Here is a 21,306-nt window from a genome sequence, read left to right on the forward strand (position 1 = left end):
TTGTGGTAAAACTAAAATCTGTCTTTAAAGTGGTCATATTGTGCTCATTTTCAGGTTCATAATTTTATTCTGGGGCTGTACCAGAATAGGTTAACATGTTTTATTTTTTAAAAACATAATATTTTTGTCATACTGCACATTGCTGCAGCACCTCTTTTAACCCTGTGTGTTGACAGCTCTATTTTAGCTCACTTTAGAGATGCATCACTCCATAGCTGAAACAGATGGTAACTTCCTTTGAGGGGGACTTTTTTGCTTTGCAAACCTATTGTATGCACACACAAAAAAGATATATGACACAGTAAAGGAAAGGGAAAAGCCAATGGCAAGACAATAATTTTTCCCCCACCTTACGGTATTTGACAAAATAGGCGTTGATTGGACTCCCTGCATCACGTCCTGCCCTCCACTCCAGGTCATACACATCAGGCTTATGAGTCTGAGGCGGGCTGATGATGATCGGCGCCTCTGGAATAGGACGGTCAGCACTCCTGTCAGCCGGCAGGTTGATTGTGTCGCCTTCATCTTCGGTCAGGAAACGCTCATGGCCCTCGTCGCTCTGCATTGGGTAGAGCGATGGCGTCGCCTCCAGTAGCACACCGGCAGTGGAGCCTGGCTGTAGACCTGTCAGAGAGAGGAATCAAAGGTTATTAAAGTATAACTGCGTTTGTAACAATCAGATCACAGTTCAATTTGACTTATAACAAAGCTGGGATGAAAACAAAATTCCTTGTTTAACGTTATTCCTCCTTACATGGGAACAGTTTTCAGATTTCACCCTTCTTCCTTTTTTATAGCTTCTGATAAAGATTGTAGTTTAAAATTGAATTATTTGTCTCGTTTTGACGAAAATTTAAATATATTTTTTTATACAAATGTCTTTTGTCTTGATGAAACTAGGGTTGGGCAAATAGATGACGCCATGGTTGACAGACATCACGATGCTGAGCCTGCATCGTGCCTACCTCAGGTAAACACACTTGCCCCGCCTCTCTCCCCCTCGCTCCACTTTCTCCATCAGCAGTAGGTTATGTTTTATAAAGTCGCCTAAAAGACACCGACCTCGTTTTTTTTTGCGTATTTTTCCACCCGTTGCTGAAACCAACATCTGCACCCTGTCTGTTCACTGGTGCTTTACCTGGTCCGTGCGTAAAATATCTACCGCGACTTGTAACTAAGTAAATAGGCTACCAAGTTTTTTACCTAGTGAAGTCTGTGCGACTGAACACATGCAATAAGACGACCGCTGCCTTCTCCAGATTTAAACATCTTCATGAAGATTGACAGACAGATTTGATTTCTGAAATAAGACTTAAAACTAAACTAAACTACCTTCTGCAAGATAAAAAGTGTCTAATTAACATACTGTTATTAGTATAAGATAACAGAATGCATTGATGTATTTTTATTTGCCAATGTACTTACAAGTGGTTTCCACCTGTCACTGGAAGAAGCACAATGTAATAAAAACTGAAGCAATGGCAACAATGATACTCAGTGACGAACAGAGGAGACCTACGTGTCCAGAGAGTCCAACCAGGGCTGGAAAGTTTTACACTTGGAACAAGTCTTTTAATCTACGTAAAATAACAAAAACTCTGGATCTCTACCATGCTACATAACCCTGTCTTGTTTGTTTTTTTCATTAAATCGCCAAAGCCAGAGCGGTCCACCTGGACAAATCATGCAATCTGTGAGTCTTATTATGGCTGACACCAGTTTGGCAGAGGCTAGGTGGAATTTTTCACAGACATTTGGAGGACACTGAGCACAGCCTGAAAGAGCAGGAACCGCTCGACTCTGAGCCACACCACTGAGGTCAAAGAACGCCATAATTGAATATTAAAACCTAAACAAGTGAATAAGGAGGTTAAAGTCCTGGGTCCACTTTCAGGCTGTTTTGTGGGCGGCACCAGTTCACTTTGTAAAACAAACAGGCCTAGAGCTGGTAACATTAGACCTGATCCTGGGACTGCAGCCAGCTGCCACACATTCCACACGCCAACCATTAAAATACCGGAGAGAATCAGAACCCAGCACTACATCCAGTCCTACACACTCTCCTGCTCGTTCCCTCCCTCCCTGCCTCCCAACACACTGATGCAGAAGGAGGCAATTAAGGCCACGGTGTCTTCACCAATCTGATGGAGAAGAGTGATATAACTTGAGTAAGTGCTACTACACCTGGACAGAGATTCGCTGCCAAGTCCGTCCCAGAAAAAGGACACACCTGGGACTAAATGTGACAGTAATTCATGAAGGATTACCAGCAGAGAAGGTTTAGATGTCAAGATGATGTATTTTTTTAAATTAAATAACATAAAAATGGATTATCATAATTTTCTGTTAATCAGGTGATCAAATAATCATTTCAGCACATTTTGTTGTGGCCACAGCGGGGCTGCTGGCATTGTCATTTAGGAGCCGGGGAGCACTGTGGGTGTGGATGGGAATAGCAGGGAGGAAACAGCCAATCACATGACAGAATAAGGACACCACATCCCCCCGGTGGTACATCCCACTTAACGGATAAAAGCATGGGTTGTCATAGTGATGGAAACTAAAAAGCAAACAGATTGCTCTGTGTGATGAATTACAATACACATCAATGACACATTTTACTTTGAATGCAAAGGGCATTTGATAAGCTCCTGTGCTTGGTACCTAAAATATAACTGATCTCAGTGTTTACCTTTGCTGGGTATATTCTGCTTATCAACTCCCCATTATGTTTTTGTGTAGAAATGTGGTCTGCAGCAAAGATATTAAATCAAATTTTTCTTCCTGTGTTCTGTGGAAGGGGAGCAAATGTTTGGCAAGGAACTCGACTGATAGTGAACTCGGCTGATCCAGCCTGGTTTGTACTCCCTATGTACAGCATATAGCTGTATTAATCATTCTGCAGATATAGAGGCGAGCTGAGGAATGGGTCCCTGGCGTATAGCGGCTGGGGAGGGAGAAGAGGGGAGGCTTGGGGGAGAGAGGTGGAGGAAGGGGAGGGCTGTGATGTGTTAATAAATAAAAGGCAGTTGTGTATGATGTTGACAGCTGGGTGGTCTGGTCCTCGTCATAACCCTTCACGGCTACTCCTTACATTCCAGCGTCCGGGGGCTTATCCCCGACGGCGTGCACAAAGCTCACTCTCACGCTCAAACTCAGTTCAAGGCTCAGGAGGAGGGCGGCCTTGGCTTAGCCTCTCCTACCAGCCCTCAAAAAACACACACATTCACACTCAAAGAGCAAGGACTCCCTGCAGATACTGTATGTGCAGGCCCACAGAAATCCTGCCTGGTAAGATGCCTTAACCCTTTCGAACACGAGCAAAAATTGCTGTAACAATTTACAATTATGTGCATTTCTCAAACTGCTCCCTTTTGTATCTGTAAACTCTTGAGCTCTGCTAACCCTCCAGTGTCTTAACCTAACAACACGAGGGTGTTGTTAGGTTAGTACAGTGGCAGTGTAGCACTGGATACAGTTTTAGCTTGTTTTGAGTGTTATGAAAGGGAAATTAAAGGGGAAGTTTGGGAACAGTAAGGTTGAATCACTTGATTAACTGAAAATTAATCAACAGCAATTCTAATCATCTGTTTTCATTTATCAAGCAAACGGTTCTGGATCTAGCAGCTCAAATGTGAAGACACCCTTGATTTAAACCATTGTCATTTGAATATCTTTGGGGTTTTGACTGTTGGTCAGATAAAACAGGTTATTTGATGTGACATTTGGCTCAGTGAACAGTCACACACATTCACTATTTTCTGACATTTTATAGACTGATAAAAAACACATTTTTGGCAAATCACTCAACAATAAAAATAACCACTAACCCCAAAAGAAACAAAAAAAGATGTCTTGGAAATTTCATTATTTGTTGTCTGCCTTTTGTAAGCACTCTCTGGGTTAAAAGTATGTATTTATTACTAATACAAGCGGAGTTGAGAAAGCTCCATATTAAAGCCAAGTAACAAATTAGTTTGAGATAGCTGATATATACCCGATTGCGTTGTAAGCATTCCACATGACTGTGCCGAGCCAATCCCGTTGTCCAGCAGACACTGAAACAAGCCCTCATCCTGTGGTGTCACATCTGTAATAACAAGTGAGGATCTATAGATCTGAAAGCGTGGTGATGAGGTGATGGGCTCAGCGTTGAACAGCCAGGTGATGTTTGGTGAAGGGTTTCCTTTCGTTACGCAGGTAAAACGAGTGGAGGAGCCAAGAGAGACGAGCTGGTTGGTCATGCCCTCTGTGATAGACACAGGCTCTGTGGAGGAGAGGCAGAAAGATTAACATCTCCACAAGGACTGCTGCAAACAGTCCCCAAACCCCCAACATCCCTTCTTGACCTTTTCTTACCAAGAACATTCACAGTATAGTTAGCGCTGATCACAGTCCCCTGCTCAGTCTCAGCAGCACAGGTATAACTCCCTTCATCACTCCTCGTCGCCGAAACAAAGGCTAGATTGTTGTGCTGTCGTTGGTGAGAAGCCCCTTGTTTGAGCTCTTTACCATTCTTAAACCATTTGGCTGCTGGTGCAGGACTACCAGACACGATACACTCCAACGTCAGCAGCTGTGACTGCTGCACCACAACAGTCACTGGGGTGGTGGGGTAAACTATTCTCACTGGGCGGGAGGAGTCTGAATCTAAACAAACAAATGAACCATATCAGTAGACAATAAAATAAAAATAAAAATTACAGTTAAGATATACAAACATTCTGAATCTTAAATGAAATGTAATTAGACTTACGTTTCACTGATAGCTTAGTACCATGAGGCTGCATGACGGTTTCCCCAGTAACGGGGTTTAACGCACCACATTTATACATGCCCTGGTGCTGGGATGAAACAGAGATAATCTGGACGTTTCCAGACGGAAGCACTAAATAGTCATCTGAAAAGAGAAGAAACAGCAGTTCCAGTAATAGCACAGACAACTTCTTCAGTATCAAGATAGTGGAGATTGTAGAGGTACAACAGAATAGATGTTGTGAAGTAGTAAAATTTCTGGAAATTCAAATAAAAAAAAACCTTTATAGATAAATTAACAAAATGTAAATGTATGTTTTTGCCAGACACTGTGGGGAAAAATTAAGAAACTGATGTAGTATCGTAATGTCTCACAGTTTATTTTCAGAATCCAAAAAGGAAAGATTTATTTGCTGATTTCAAACAAACCTGTTGACACTTCTATCCACTCCCCTCGTACTCTTAGTCTAGGAAGCGCTGGAGGGATGCTGCGCGGTAGAGGACACTCGATAAGAACAGTGCTGCCTTCCTGTGCTGATAATGACCGCCGCCGGCCACCTTCATAGTCTGTTATTTCTGCAGTGACAGAGAAAAAGAAGACTCCTTCAGTTAAACTCACTTTATGTGCAGAATATTGGACATTTAATATGTGCTGAGTATCAGAAAGGTCAAGAACAAAGGCAAATGGCGCTACTTGAGTTGAGCTGTTTGTGTTGGATCACTGGGTTTGTTTATTTTTGCAGTGAGTGATTCTATTCATGCCTGATAACAGTTCCAGATCAGGGTCAACCCCTTAGAGTAGTGTCCAAGCAGCATCCCAGCAGGAACATAACACACCACACAGGAAAGCCCAACTCTCATTAAGGATGTTGGTCAAGAGGCATCTGGAAGGGTGCCCGAATAAAAAGTCCTACTGCTTCCTTCCCCTCCGCACTCAGCAGCAGGCAGCCGAGGACAGGCATTCTTTTAAAGTGTTCAACACTCACAAAATGGCCTTCCTTTTCTCAAGGCAGCTTCCTCTCTTTCTTTGCCCCTCTGCTTTGAAGTTAGTGGAAGTATGCACTGAAGGGTAATTCTCTGTATCCGTACCTGCTATGGCCACACGTGCGTAGCGGCTAGCGATAGCCGGCCCGTGGTCTAAGTGTGCCACACACTGATAGACGCCAACATGGCTGGGCTTAAGGGAGGAGATGGTGAGGGAGCCCTCTTTGAACTCCACACCAGGCAGGGTGTCCTGGTCCAGTGGTCGGTCTCCGAAGCGCCAGGAAACCACAGCTGAAGGGGGACTTACTAAGCAGTGCAGCCGAGCAACTGAGCCTCGACTCTGAACCAAGGAGGCAGGCTCAGAGCGGAAAGAGGGATATTGAGCTGGTGAGGAGACAGGAGCAGATAAAAACAGGTTCAGAATTTTGAATCACAAATTTTGTTATAGGTGGTTTGACGTTTAGGAGGCACCAACCCCTGTTTTCACTGCTGTGATGGTTATCATACTATGTGCTTATTTAGGATTCTAATTTAAGACAGGATAGACCTGCCCAACACCAGATGTTTAGAACTAAAAAGAGTTTAAATGTCACAAATTATTACTATTTGCAATAATTTATTTTTGGCAAAGCGCCACATTAGCTTTAATTGGAGTCATTGTTGTCTTCCAAGAAAAATATTTGTCTCTTTAGCTACTATTATTACCACTTTCTTAACCAGCTATTCTGTCTGCTGTTTGCTTCTGGGCAGGTAGCGTGCTGTAGGTTTTTGCTAAAAACAGCTGCCATGGTGCTGCTAGAAACTGATGAATGTACCCATGAAAGCTGCTAAGATCATTTTCTCCACTCTTAATATAAAAATAATGGTTAGTGGGTTTTCACCACATCCATCCGTGTTTAGCTGAGAGTCGGACAACAACTTACATGAGCAGCTGATAAGCAGGGACTGGCTGAGACACAGCACAGTGGACAGGAGGACCCTTAGGCCACTGTCCATGGTGCACTTTGACCCCTGCCAGCAGCCGTGTTGCCCAGCACCCACACAATTGTCTGTTGATCGAACCTGCAACATACAGAAGAGTGGAGAAACACGTCAAACCAGAGCTCTGCATGGAAACATGACAGAATCCGCATGAACAAAAGAAGTGACAGAAGTAAATGACAAAACAAGCTGGAGGAGGATTTCAGAGGTGGATCTGAGCGGGGAAAAAATCTATTAGGTTCCAGATGAATCCTGTATGGCAATCCTTCTAATCTTCACGACACATCCTCTTTACACACTCCTTGATCTCCACCTCCCACCCTCTCCTCTGACCTCTCTTCTCACCCACTTCAGTGTCTCCACGGAGGCTGGAATGTCCAGCCTCTTTGCCCCCCTGCCTCTCTCCCCCACTGGGCAGCTGAGATCTCCCACTAATGGAGTGGCTGTTGGGAGACTGTTGCCTCACTCTTAATATCACTTTCTTGTCACACTGTGTTGCTTCCTCATAGGTTTACTGTAGCCTGAAGTGCAGGCCCAGACACACTGGAGGGCACGTAATTAGGAGCATTCCTCTATCCTTTTCAACCCGACCCCCTCCGACTCCGGCACCACCTCCTCCTTTTTCTAAGAGTAATCCGGGCAAGCTTTGATCCCAGGTTCCTGGTTGGTAACCAGGGTTTGAGCCTGAGGCCGAAGGGACAATGGCCGTCCAGCTGTGATATTCACACTAGCGCTTTGGTGGCTTGCAGACGTTAGTAGAAGGGCCGACCGGGGCTGAAGAGGTCAAATTAAAAAGATGATGTCTGGGTGGGTTCAGTGAAGCTGAACAGGTTTCTAACCCTCATTCTCTAACCTAAACATTGTTTCATCTGCTCGACACTCAATTCATTTAGCCTCCTCTCAAGGCTACAGCATGGCTCGTAAATGACAAGTTGGTCCCAGGGACAGTAACACTAACAGTTTTGTGTAGGATGAAGGTTTATATTCATTATTAATTAACCTACTGATTACTTTCCCTTAAAGAAATGGTGAAAATTGCCAATCACAGTTTCTTAGATGAACCCATTTTAGCTTGATATGTGACCTGAACCATTAATAAATCAAAAACTATTAAAACTAATGTCTAATTGTTTCCGTACTAGTTGTGAATGATGTTACAGGGATGTTTGTTCCTTTATAATCTAACCAATAAGTCACTGATGCTTTGTTCATGTACTCATTCTCACTCTCTTCAACTTGCCATCTCTCTGTCTCTGGTTACAAAATATATAACCTTCATTCTATCCAATGTTTATGCCTAGCGTCCCCACACTAGGGCATTTTCTGTTGCTGTTCTTCATTTGTAGTATTTCCTGCAACTAAGCAACCAATACCAGAGTAGACAATCTTCCTCCTATTTACACTGGCAGTGAATGGTCATGCGATATGCGTTTTCAGGCGTTTTAGTATGGACAGATATTATTTCTGAAACTGTGCTAAAATGCTTGCATGTACTGATGGATGTAGCCTCAAAGGGCATAATGAGAGGAGGAGAGAAGAAGCAGGAAATAATAAACTCTCCCAGCTCCTGGCTCACGCCCCCTTCTCACCCTGAGGTCGAAGGTCAGGTAAGAGCAGAGAGAGAGGGTGAACCAGCGGGTGTCTGGTGGCCCTGGGCCAGCCCCCAGAGGTCACCTCTCTCTCTTTTACTCATACACACAAACACACACACACCTAACCATTCTACACAAAATAACTGTCATGTTGCTGCTCAATTGTGTCAGCTTGATTCTGACTGAATTGCTACAGCAATTAACAACAATCTGTAATTTTGACTTTATGACTGAACATGCTACATTATGTATGTGGTGTATGCTCTGCATCTCAGGCTCCAGTTTAAGCGTGTGCATGCTTATTCAGGCAGATCAAACCCACATCTTGCAGGCTAGCATTTCTCCATCTCACGAGTTGCAACAGGCCCTGCACACTGCTCCCATGTCACCACTGGAAACTATCTTTCTCTCTCTGCCAGAATAATGATATATAATTACAATAATAACAACAGCGCTATAAAAATGCACAGCGAAGCACAGACACATTGGCACACGGTATGATGGGAAACCAGAGCTGATTCTGTAAGTCTCTCTCTCTGTATACCTTTCTTACTCTCTCTTATTTTAACTAGTTACTTCCTCCCAGTGGGTGTAGCAGTTGGACATTACAGCTCCGACTGGGTGCTCTTGTGTAAACACATACAGCTGCCTATCTGGCCCATCGATCTGGCGCAACAAGGAAACACAGGGGCATCATTCCTGCTTCTTATCTGTTTGGCTTTCCTCTGACATCCGCCACCATGAAGCCGCCTCAATGGAGACAGACACTGTGAGCATATCTTGTATCCCTCATCACGGTGAGCCGTCATGATGCTGGCAGCACTGGCTGCATGGAAGGGCAAGTCCTGCTTCCTCCTGAGCAGACCAACAGACAAAAGCTGGAGTGGCCCTTTGACAAAGAGGAAGTCCCTGTCAAGTGAAGTCCGATCGGCCTGAGAGCTGTCTCCTCTGGTCTAATGTTGATCTGCAGCCAGCCCACTCCCTCACTCCTCTGCTCTCCTTCATAAAACCCCAGTCTATACTACTTAAAGGAAAAAAATACTGTGTTCCAGATTCCCTCCTCCTATCCCAAATCTGATTTTATGTTACCCCCTGGTTTTGCACTTATGTTGTAGATGCATGGCCATTCTAGAGCGGGATCAACCAGCTATAAATTGAAGAGACGTCCTGCTCAGAAGAAATCTGATATAGAGACACGGACAGTTTATGAAAATAAATGAGGGTAGTGTCAGTGAGTTCAAGTGGAAAAGTTCCTATTTTTTGGGTGTGGGGGTTAACCCATGTATGCTTGGGAAATGTCTGACTGACACTTGGCTTAAGTGTGTGAAAGCGAGAAAAAACAGTCTTCTTAGACAGCTTGTGTCCCTCATTCGGTCTTTGTAACTCTCTTCCCTTCCAGAGTTGAGATATACTGTTGAGAGACAGCACCTTTATTTATCCATCTTGGGAGTAATACAAAACTCATACACAGGAATAGCACCATATATCCCCTTGTAGGACAAGAGGGATCCCTGGTGATGACACAGAAGAAAATAAACACATTGACAGGTTGCCCTCAGGGAAGGGAAAGGGGCTTGAGTTCTGGGGGGGGTTGCACCTGCACTTCTTTTTGGCCTCCTTTCTGCAAGAACTACTTAAAGCCCCATCTGCCCACATGTGGGGCTGGCCCATATCCCTGTCATATTGGGTAAACAGGGACAAAAGCAACGCAGTGGAGCATCAAAGACCTGGAGGGAAGAGGAAGAACAGGTCACAACTGGTGCTGTTGACTGCGGCAGGGCCCTAGTTTCTCCACTTCACAAAACAGCACAGCCAAATAAAAGCCAACAGAAAACATGAGGCAGTTCCAATGCCGATTTTATAACAGGGGCCATTCATGACTGCTTAGCAATCAATACCAGAGTTGTACAAATCCAGCAAATCAGAAAGGTTTACCTTCAAAAAAGAGAGAATTGTAAGCAATGCAAGGAACTGAATGAAGCTCAGAGAAAGGGAGCAGTGCGGTGTAACAGAAAGAGTAAGTAAGAGACTTTTCCGGTATGATGGTCTAATTTGACCTGTGCACTGAAGCTGATTCACATGCTATACCCCAAACCTGTCTGCACTCGCCCCACATCTCATGGACAGAGGATCTGTAGCACACACATTCCTCAGCTCCACACAGAGAGAGAGCGACGGACACACACACACACACACACACACACAGGAGATGGCAGATAAATTCAAAACAAGAAGATGAGAGGCAATGGGGGAAAAGTATAGAAGAGAAAATAGAAAGAAAAGCTCTCTGGGAGAGGAGTAAAAGGAGATGGGGGTATAAAGAGGTGAAACATTCACTGGGAGGTGTATAGTTGCCAAGCCCCAACTAATTTCTCCTCCCTCTTTATTTGGCTCAGAGATAGAGACGTACAGATAATGGCTGAGCGCACATCCATGTCTGCCAAAACTGACTGATGATTCAGTCTAACTACATTCAGCTCAGCCCAGAAACTTGGGAAGAACCTACAGAGAGAAGAGACTCTAGGGGACCATTATGGGCTTCATCTATTGGTCTGGGTGAGCCCACTGAGGCAGCCCAGGGCCACAGAGGAAACTAATGAGTGGAAACACTGGGCCTCTGGTATGGCCTAACTCTGTCTGATTAAAGACTGAGACGTTATTAAAAGTGGGACAGACTTAGAGAAGGGGAGTGAGCTAAAGAAAGAGAGTGAAAGAGAGACATGATTTGGAATCAAATATGGGAATTAGGGGGAAAGAAGAGGTGTTTTCTGTTTTACAATGAGAAGTAAGGAGAAAAAAAAAATCAATCAATAATACAAAATGACTGCCCTTTCTGAACCTGACACCTGAAAGTGAATGCAAGTCTCCTCAATAAATCATTAAAGTGAGTGCAGCGAGTGTGACTACAGAAAGCAAATGAGATACATCTTCAAGGACAGACACTGTGCGTGCGCCTGCAGGAGTCCCATAACCCAGCGATGCCACAGCACTGACAACACTGCCATGGTGTGGGATCAGACAAGAGGAGGAATGAAAGGAGAGGCCCCTGGGGATCAGACAGTCACATCCCACAAAGCCCTGTTTACCAAGGACACACACATCCACTCCCCCCTTCCCCCAACATCTCCGTTCACCAAAGCCCGACCCTCCCAAAGTGCCAGGGCAGGGACCTGGGAGACAGCGCTAATTCTACCCCCAGGCTTGTTGGCCGAGAACACAAGCAGAGAGGGGAGAGAAAGGGAGGGAGGCAAAAAGACTGAGACAGAGAGGGAGAGAAAGTGGGGACTGAATGGTACAGTATGTAAGACCCATCTTAATTGGAGATTGTTCTGCAATGTCTTGTTTTTCCTGGGAATCTGTGAGGGGGAGGGACAGGAGGGTGAGGAGGTACGGTTGTTTCCCAAGGTCCTGAACAGCAGGATTAACCACAGGGGCGAAACTCAATAGCGGCCTCGGACACTGGAAACAGATCCCCGGGTATTGCCACCATACAAGGCCACCTCAAGACCTTTAGCAAAGCGCATGTAACTAACAACCCTTTCCCATTGTCGGAGCTCTCTGGGCCCTTCCGGCTGATTTCACAGGCCTTTCAGCCCACAGGGGAACGTCTGCTCAGACGAGAAGGTAATTCTGATGGAAAGGAGGAATGCACAAGAAGGCCGTTTTGCCCGCAGGGTGTGTTATAACACTGATCTCCAACATGTGCCAAGACTCTGATTCATTACGCCAGGCGAGAGGGGAGCTGGGATTGTGCAGCCGTGGCACAGAGGATGAGGCCACAGATTCCACATTCACATTCCTCAATATCAGCCTTGATTAGAGAGATGATGGGAAAACACGTTGATGCAGCGGAAGAAAAAATGATCAAGTTTGCCAAATGCCTTGAAAATGTCCACCTTCTCTGGGGGAGTTGAGACACTATCTGTGTTTTTAACACGGTGTTGCGTGGGCTGTGAACTATGGGCATACTGTGATCTGATCCAGCTGTCCCCACCCTTTCTCCCCTCGGTGCAGTCTCTCATCCCTCCCCAACTCTCCTGGATTCCATCACAGGCTGTGTCTCTCTGGCAACAAGCAGCAAAGACACAGACAACAGTTTCTGTTCAGTCTCTTCCTGACCGGTCCCTGGCTGCCGACCAAAAGTACTTTCAAACTATAACCTATATGGAATAATGTAATTTGAGCATGTGCAACAAAATAAAAATGGTGTCCAAATAGATGATTGCTGAGTCAGTATTTAACACCAAGCACAAATAAAACTCAACTTGCTGTGGTTGCTTTCAGGTACTTGCCCCTTCTTTGTTTGTCAATTGAGAGGCGTGAGAAAGAAAGTCCACACAGAGTGTTTTCATTTCTCAGAATGAAAAATTAACTAAATATAATGGAGCGATGGCTGTTTTATTGTATTCATGGGGGGACAGAAAGCGTCTGCAAAACCCTGAACTCCACAGCCAGCCGTCAGAAAAAAATTCAGTCTTCACCAATTCCACAAATCTCTTGTAAAAACCCAAACAAACACACCAGCCTCCTTGTACGTACAAGTTTGAAGACCAAAGATAAATATACAGTCTCAAACAGAGTGTGTAAACGCTTTATTTAGTTTGTCTAAATGTTTATCCATCTTGCCTTGTAACACTCTACGCTTGTTGTGCGGCAATCGAGTGATCACAAAACAAATTTGGTGGTGATATATCAACACACAGATCATCTGAGTTTCCACTTCTGGCTCTTGGTCAAATTGTAAAAACCTCTCCAACATATTTAGGGTCCAGGCTGCTCATTGCTGCAGTGCTGGAGGTGAGAAGAGCTTTTGGCAGATGACATAGTGCTCTGATGGCGCCAAGAGAAATACAACCTCCTGACAACAGCAAAACATAGCAATAATACAGAAACCATGGCACATGCTAACTCAGTGCATTCTTTTTGTAGGTTTGTGTGTGTTTGCTACTGTGTGAGAGCACCACAAAGAGATGACAATGATTTATTTTACTTGATTTAAGTTAGTAAAACCTCACAGTATCTGTTACAATCTCAAACCATTTCCAGAACAATGCAGAAGGCTGAACCAACCATATGTTTTATCCTTCTGACTTAAATTCCTACACTCACTTTTGAATATCTTTTATAAATAAGGGGTTCCAGTGCTCCCTATAGGGGGTTAGATCTTGGAGCAGGGAAGGCCCAAAATGGCACCCCCAACCACAGGCCCAGAAGCAGGCAGCAGCAGTACCCACACTGCCTCACACTCTGATCTGGGAGAAAAACAGCCCTTCAAACAAGTAGCCTGTTTGTCAGCCAGAGGGGAGTGCCAGCCACTAGTTTTGCCTTAATATAGTCTTGCTGATCCTTGCGCTGGCTTTTCAACAGTGCACACATTCTGGTTCGCAGAAAACCCATGTCAGATGTGACTTATTGGTTCAACATTTGAAATAGAAAGCTGTGGTTGCTCACAGTTTCAAGAAGAGAAGACTCTAACTCTTGGGGCCCGCACTGAGACGACGGACTAAGTCAGGCATATTTAGTGGGGTCAGTTTCAGGAAGGGAAAAAGAAATGAATCTTGCAAACAGGAAGACACAGGAAAAAATCCCCTCGCATGTTCTGAAATACTTGCTGTGAGAGCTGTCAGCAAGGGTCTGGTTCAAAAGTTCACTCCCTGAAATCTTCCCCAGGGCTGAGGAATCATTAAGAAAACTACAGAAGACATGGCTGTGGAACAATGGGTCTCATCGTGTATTTACTTGACAATTATGAGGAAAATTGTTGTTTTTGGCAAGAGGCGAGTATTGTGTGAAATGCCACGTCAAAACCATCCTGAGGAACTTTTTGTTCTTCCTCACACATGCAGTGTTCTGCATCATGTTAAAAGGCGCATATATTATAGCTACACAAGCCAAAAAGCAATCCCTCGAATGATTACGTGCATTATAATAAAAAGCAAGTACAAACTTCAAACTGTAAGGCTAAAAACAACTTGCAGTGTACTTCAAACCGCTCAGGACCAACAAAGTAGTCTTTTAGTCCATTCATCAAGTATACCAACACGTTTAAGACCTGATCCAAGCCTACAGTTAAATTTTCTTTCCTAAAAAAACAGTAAAAATCTCATTCCCTATCAAAGTGTGACCTTCTGTGTCACACAATCTGCTTAGTCTGTATTTTCTACCTGTACCCGTCTGGACAGTGTGTTTTTTCTCAAAGCTCTGTGTGTGGTACTGGTTTACATTACCTTATCATATATATTTAGTTGAGGCCTAAATTTCCATTACATTAACAGAAAACAAACCATCTTCAGAGAAGAAGCAGACCTCCTCAACCCCTGCCCATCTCCAGCCTGTACGGTTTCATCCCGCTGCATTTCGGTGGCTGGCTGGAACATCTGTTTCTGCTGCTCCAAAGACTGTTTGTTTGTCTTAACAATTAGGCCCTGATGTTTCTCATTTCATTTCTAAAATCTCTCGAAAGTCATTATCCAGTTTCAGGTCCTTCAAGGTTCTGAATTTTTAGAAACTCAATACGACCATCTGTTGAAAGCTGGTGTATACATCGGGCTACAGTCAGCTCACCTTTGACATTTCTGAAGAGTTGTACGGGAGGAAGCATGCAGCCTATCTGTAACCTGCTGGAGTAACATGCTTGCATAGTAAAGCGAGTCACCGCTGGGCTGTTTGGATCATCTGTCAGAGTAGGGGGACATGGAAGAAATGGGGAAGGGGTCCCACTAAGAGACACATGTGTTGCGTAGTTAAAATAATGAGTGTGAGCTCAGTGCAGATAATAAGTGCTACTAATGACAGCTTCATATAAACACAAGTGACACCTTCAGCTACTGCGTTTGCCTTCATGGCTACTTCAACACGGCTTCAATTTATCCAATTCCACTCACAGCTTGTTCCTAGAATAAATTTAGGGAGGGAAACAGAGGGTAGAAAGTAAAGTCTTTTTTTGTTAGCACTGCAGCTGCAGGGTGCACTCACCAACCCAGCAGTCATAAGAACTCAAACTCTTTCTCTGACCTGCCCCATCTATCCCATCAGCCCCCTGCTCATGGCTGCTGGGTGTTGTCAATCAGCACCCCCTGGCTCCTTGAACATGGGGGCTCTTTGGCATCCTGCCCAAAACTCTCCACTGTCCATCTAATGGGGCCTGAGCTCTGGGTCTCTCCTTGACGGGGGAAAAGGCTGCAGTATGACTCAATCCCTGAGCAATGACAGTAAAAGAAGGGCTATGTCAGGAGTTCAAAACAAGCCAGGTTTTAGTTTGGGAATAGTCGCTTGAAAGGTCAAACGTCAACCTTACAACAGTCCACTATATTCTACTTTAGTATACTGAGAAACTGAACTGGTTTAGCCATTAGGGATTTTGAAAATTAGCAAGACTTAATTCTAGCTGTCAAAATATTGTGATGATGATGAAAAATAAGGCAGTTACTCAAAATAATGATTTTTCTCCTGTTTTGTGACTCAAAACATTTTTTTCAGCCGAAGGTTGATTCTTTGGAGCTGTAAAATAACAGATCACAACGTGAAACCAAATAAACAACCAAACCACACCGTGATTTAGGTTTTAAATTTGCTTCCATTTGCTTTAGGGCCAGGGTTGAGGTTTGCAGCCTAGCCTCAAATGTGTATGGCCTACAAAACAGGAGAATGTGGGAGGTGCCCAAAATATACTTGAGTCACCCATTTAGACACACCCTCTCCCACCGCACTCACCTCCGATAGACATTCACTCATTTGTCCATCACTGAAATTCTTTAAAGCCTAAAAGCAGGGCTGTAATTAACAATTATTTCCATCTGTCGACTATTTTTATGATTCATTTATTTTTGTTCATTCTGAGAAAACAGTGGAAAATCCTCACATTTTTGAAGTTTTAGGCATTAGGCAGGTTTTATTAATGACTTGAAGGATTACTCACTCATCAGAAATATTTGTTGATTTATTGTCTGTCAATTAACTAACTGACTAATAGTATCAGTACTAACAAAAAGTTTCTCAAGCTATATACAACCTCACTTCCTGGTTTAATATTTAATAAAACCTCAGTGTTACTATGGAAACCAAGCATTACCTCAACTGCTACTACTGTGTTCAACAATCATTAGTCATTGTTGGAGTGTGGTTGTGTGATTTTAATACTGCATCAGAAAAATCAAGAGAGCCATTATGAGAGCAGGGGCTGGTATCATTACACATGCTTACATTCAAATTGCCCACTTAACATAGTTCTCCTACAGCAACATGTGTTTATCATTAGCGTGCAGCCTGATGGCTCTGACATTATTCAAACTCAGTTAATGGCATAGTTGTACTTTGTTCGGGTCTGTCTGATAAAAGCAGGGCCACTAATGGTTTATTAATTTCCCTACGAGTCACAAAAACACACTGATTCTCAAATGAAATGAGTCTGAGGCTCAGCTCTTGTCTGATTCAATCATATTCCCAATATGTTGTTACTGTGGGGAAAAATCCCCACAATAACAACATGGTCCGTTATACTAAAAATACTCCACTGGTACTTATGTTCAGCTCAGAATCTACAAGCTATTGTTACTGTAACTTGGATTTCCGGGTCTATTTTGTTGTTCAATACCATGATGCCAAGTCAAAATATTTTCAGCAACAAAAGGACAGCCAATTTCTCCACAGACTGAATTTAGTGCAATGCAGCCAATGCAGTAATTGTTAGAGCAAGGAGAAAAGGTATTCAAGGAAATGTCGGAAATCAAGGAGTGAATTAAGTTAAAACAAGGCAGGTTGAAGGTAAGTGGTCACAGAAAAAACTACTAAACACCTTACTAAAAAAACCTCCTGGAGCAGACTCAATATCAGAACCTAAGGGAGGATTTCTCCTTTAACATGAACGCTGTCAGTGTCCAAGCCTCAACACAAAAGAGCAAATCTCTCTTTGCCCATGTCAAAAGCTCACCCAATATTGGGGAGCACTGAAAGGATTTGCAAAGCTTCGGAAGTGTCTTCTTGTTCCCCACCAACGCGACAATGCACGAGCAACTGTTTGAACTTGAAAGTGTTTTATCTGGGAGCAGCCATGTGTGTCCCACTGACTGGATGTCATGCATTCGAGAGGGATTTGAGACTTTGTTCTCGATAACTTTTAAGTGTTCAGTTTCTGAGAATTACCCCTATGTAACAAAAGTCCCTGAGCATATCTGGTGATAGGGGTGAACAGCAGACAGAGGAAATTACTTGAGGGGGAAAAAGTGAGGAACATCATAACTATAACATTTACTGTGTCATCCTTTTTACTTGCGCTTTGAAAGACTCGAGCAAACCTTTTGGATTAGGGTTTTAATTAGCTTGGATTATCATAGACAGTATTTTTAAAATCCTCAACATTTATAGTGCAGGTTACATTTATATCTGCATTTATAAAGTACTTTACAAAAAACAACACAATACAAAACTAACTTCACTTATCTGTTGTAAAGTTATGTAATGTTAACAACGTGGATAAATGTTAAAATTCAAAAAGGACTCAAAAACTGTAACATTTTGTGTTGTCATCCTCAAACTTCCTGAAGTGTAGCGTTGCAGATCACAACACAGAGAGACTCGAGTAGAATAAACTCAGCTAATGAGGGCTTTTTTAAGACAAAATTTCTTTTTCTTGTTTTAGAAATATTTTCCACATTGACAGAACAGTGAGATGCTGAAAGGAAGTCAAACCACTAGACTACGTTCACACATCTGTATCGTTTCACTTTCCAGTGTTTTTAAAGATTCCCCTTTGCCTTTAATGTTTTATTCATTTGTGTAACTAAACTCATAAATTATCCCTTATCAAAAATCAGTAAGAAGCACATTCCCAATCAGTAAACAATGACACCTTTATTGAAGCAGGCAGGTACAGTTGCTTTTGTGTGCTTTGCACAGCAATCTGTGCACTTGCCAAATTTTAGAGCAATACTAACATGCATTTACCAAACCAACATTTATGACACCCTCAGGGGATTCATCTAAAACAATAAAGGCTCTCTGTATTTGGAGAGAGAGAAAAAAACACAACTTCAAATATTAGTCTAAGCCACCATGTTTCTGCACATTGGTAAATGTGGCAGAGTTGTCTCCTAAAGCAGATCCAAACTAAAAGTATAACTTTAGAACAAAGTTTCACTTATCCCCAGCCCATTTTCACCATTAATGACTGTGAAACTAATGTGTCAATGGAGGGGCATATTTGCCATTTCTCAAATGTTCTTTCATCTTTCAAAGCAGTAATAGAAGCCACAGGCCATCTGTTTTCAACTGAGATGTTAGGTGTCGCTGCCAAATATGAATGCCTTTTTGTGTTTCATTCACCTCAGAGACAACAGAGATTAGCTATGTCAGAATGCATAAAGATTTAAGATAGCAATACTAATTCTATTGCTGGGTGTGCACACTTTCATAACATTAACCTCTGCACACGGGCGCCCCAGTTTCCCAGACTGCCACACAGACGAGCATAATGTAGCCAACGGCCACGCCGTGCCGCTGGGCTCCACTTTCACCACAATACAAAGTTAAGAAAACACTGTAATGTTTGGGGAACAGATTAAAGAGGCACCTTGGAGCTCTCAGCTTCTTCTGAACATTACTTCTTCTTTTGCTATTTCCAGGGAAGCCCAGCTGGCCTGTTGGGCACAACGAAGCCTCCCCCAACTCGCTCCCAGCCAGCCGGCCCGGGACTCCCCTCTTTGCCTCCCCTCAGTCCGTCCTTACCTCTCTTGCAGGAGGGCAAAAGCTGCGAGTCGTCGGGTGAGTTAGCAGCAAAACGCATTCTTCTGGAGGCAAATCCGTACGGGGCCCTCCATTAGACACGGGCTCAAAGTGCGAGACGACTGGAGGAACATGAAAACAGCCGGAGGTGAAGGGGAAGAAGAGTTTTCAGACCCTCAGAGCAGCGCAGGCTTCGGGGCCAAGGTGCGACAACTCCCCCTGGTCTACACTCGAGTTGAGGTAGTGGAGAGTTTTCCCTTGGGGAAGTTTGGAGTCCGCGTGTCAGATTAAAAGCGTTACGTCCCGTCTTTGTGCGCTCACACACTATTTCTGTCTGTCTAACCCGTTATTGTAACTTCTCCCCCAGTTTCTCTGTCTCCGTCTCTCAGTCTACCGCTGCCTCCTCCACACACGCATCTTTGAAGCTAGTGTCGAATTGCTCAGCAAATCACGGCAGCAGCGAGGCTGGTCGTCAAACCAAGAATGTCCCTGCCCCACAGCTCAATGCAGCTCCTGCAGAGGGGAGGGAGAGAGGGAGGAGGGGGTGTTACCCATATAGACTGTGTATTAACAAGTTTTACAATCTACTAGGGGGGGGGACTTCCTTCTTCCTCCTCTGCGCACACTCTGTGTCTTATTGTTACCAGGACATAAAGGTAAACCCACCTGAACACACTCTTCCCTTTGTTTAATACTAGGACAATAAGCACTTTAATGACGGTCAATCAGTGCCTCTCTAAACTACATGACATCAGTGAAAACTAACCAAAAGCACTATAGATGTATTGTTTTTTGTGAATCTGGCCAATGCAATAAATAAATATTTTACAAGTACAGTATTCATTTGCTGAATGTTTTAGCAGCCATAATAAGGAGGAGGGATAAAATAACAAGGTTTTATAAATGATCTGCAAATTAACTGTATTCGTGTCATGAAAACTTCTGTCAGACTGACATGGGTTGACTTGAATTAAACTGAGTTTAGATTTTACCATCCACTACATGTATGAATGTAACTGTTTACATAGCTTTACTTCTTCAATCATTTTTGACATGGATGATTTAATTTCTCTAACTGCACAGTCTGTTTACTGACTTTTTTATTAACAAGACCAGAATAAAAACAGTCAAGTGTCCACATAAGTTTATATTGTTTATAATTAAAGCTTAATTAACAGTAAGTAAATCTAACTCTCTGTTTAGAACTGTGATAGTTACATCTACTGCACAACCTCAAACCCAACAATGCCTCAAAATCATAAAGGCATTCTTTTTTTTGGTGGAGTACACTGTGCCTTGTAGATTAAACCAGCTCTCACTGGGCCCATTGAATTGAATTAAAGTTATGTGGGAGGGGGATGTTTGAACAGCTAATAGCTAAGGTCATTTCTGGCATCCAACCTGTTAGTTGGATGGGCTGACTGTTGGTTGGCTGCAGCGACTTCCTCATCACTAGGTGAAACGCCTTCACAGAGAGGCGGGGGAAAGGGAGCTGTGAGTGTGAAACAGTCATCTGTTGTGCGTATGGGCATGAGTAAACAGTGTAATCATCTTTGAGGCAGTAATTATGTGCTCTAGCATTGGCTGGGCGGTGGTGGTGGCGGCGGCGGCGGCGGCGGCAGGCCCACCCTGCTTCAGACAGCAGGTGCAGCTCACCATCTGACAGCTGACTCCTATGGAAGGTGTGATCCAATCCTCCCGAGGCTGGGTCGACCCGGTGCGGGCCTTCAGGCGGTCAGGGCCAAAGCCAACAAACCAGCAAACGTCTGACACAGGAAGAGAGGGAAAAACAACACAGAGGTGGTGGGGAAGGGACTGATGAAGGACGGATGTCTCAACTCTGTTTTCACCCGCAGGAGTTGGACAGACCTGCTGTCTTTTTTTCTTCTTTTTTTGTTATTGTTGTTATGGTGAAGTATTGATTTTCTTTTTACTTTGTTTCTACTCTCTTCAAAGGGTTTTCACTAATGCAATACATATTTTATTATTGCTTGTAGATAATAATAAACCATTTATATGTTAAGCATTTATATTCTCAGATTATAAAAAATCTGTTTCACTTAAATCTGACTCTTTAATTCATCATGCAGAAAGAATGGACAGTTGTCCAGCCCAAAATACATTAAAATATGGGCTAATATAGTTATATTTAATGTAACAAAATGGTTGGACCCTTTCTTGGTCTAACAGTAATGGTAAAACTGCAGACTTGATGGATTATTGTGGCGGAATAACCCTTTATTAATGATTCATTAAAATGTATAACTGCAGGCCT

At 43.4% G+C, this 21,306-nt stretch overlaps 1 protein-coding gene and 1 long non-coding RNA gene across 3 annotated transcripts in view; one reads left to right on the plus strand and one right to left on the minus strand.

Moving 5' to 3' along the window:
* The window catches only part of cdon (cell adhesion associated, oncogene regulated), a 30,925-nt gene extending 11,405 nt beyond the window's left edge, over positions 1-19,520 (minus strand). The window contains exons 1-8 of one of the 2 annotated variants that reach the window (XM_046073699.1): positions 19,035-19,520; positions 6,663-6,801; positions 5,845-6,123; positions 5,185-5,331; positions 4,757-4,900; positions 4,360-4,650; positions 3,998-4,267; positions 350-624 (exon numbers count right to left, since the gene is read on the minus strand). In XM_046073699.1, coding sequence (XP_045929655.1) covers positions 350-624; positions 3,998-4,267; positions 4,360-4,650; positions 4,757-4,900; positions 5,185-5,331; positions 5,845-6,123; positions 6,663-6,735 — 1,479 coding nt within the window. In that variant the 5' untranslated portion in view covers positions 6,736-6,801; positions 19,035-19,520. Of the gene's footprint in view, positions 1-349; positions 625-3,997; positions 4,268-4,359; positions 4,651-4,756; positions 4,901-5,184; positions 5,332-5,844; positions 6,124-6,662; positions 6,802-18,879 lie in introns of both variants that reach the window. The other variant, XM_046073698.1, reaches the window with a different exon arrangement.
* Positions 18,776-20,022, plus strand: LOC123985805. Its single transcript, XR_006828752.1, has 3 exons — positions 18,776-18,834; positions 18,932-19,271; positions 19,399-20,022. It is a non-coding gene; the product is annotated as an uncharacterized LOC123985805 (long non-coding RNA).
* Positions 20,023-21,306: the final 1,284 nt, after the last annotated feature.

This window comes from Micropterus dolomieu, linkage group LG17 (genome assembly GCF_021292245.1).
Source record: "Micropterus dolomieu isolate WLL.071019.BEF.003 ecotype Adirondacks linkage group LG17, ASM2129224v1, whole genome shotgun sequence".
Classification (NCBI taxonomy): Eukaryota; Metazoa; Chordata; class Actinopteri; order Centrarchiformes; family Centrarchidae; genus Micropterus; species Micropterus dolomieu.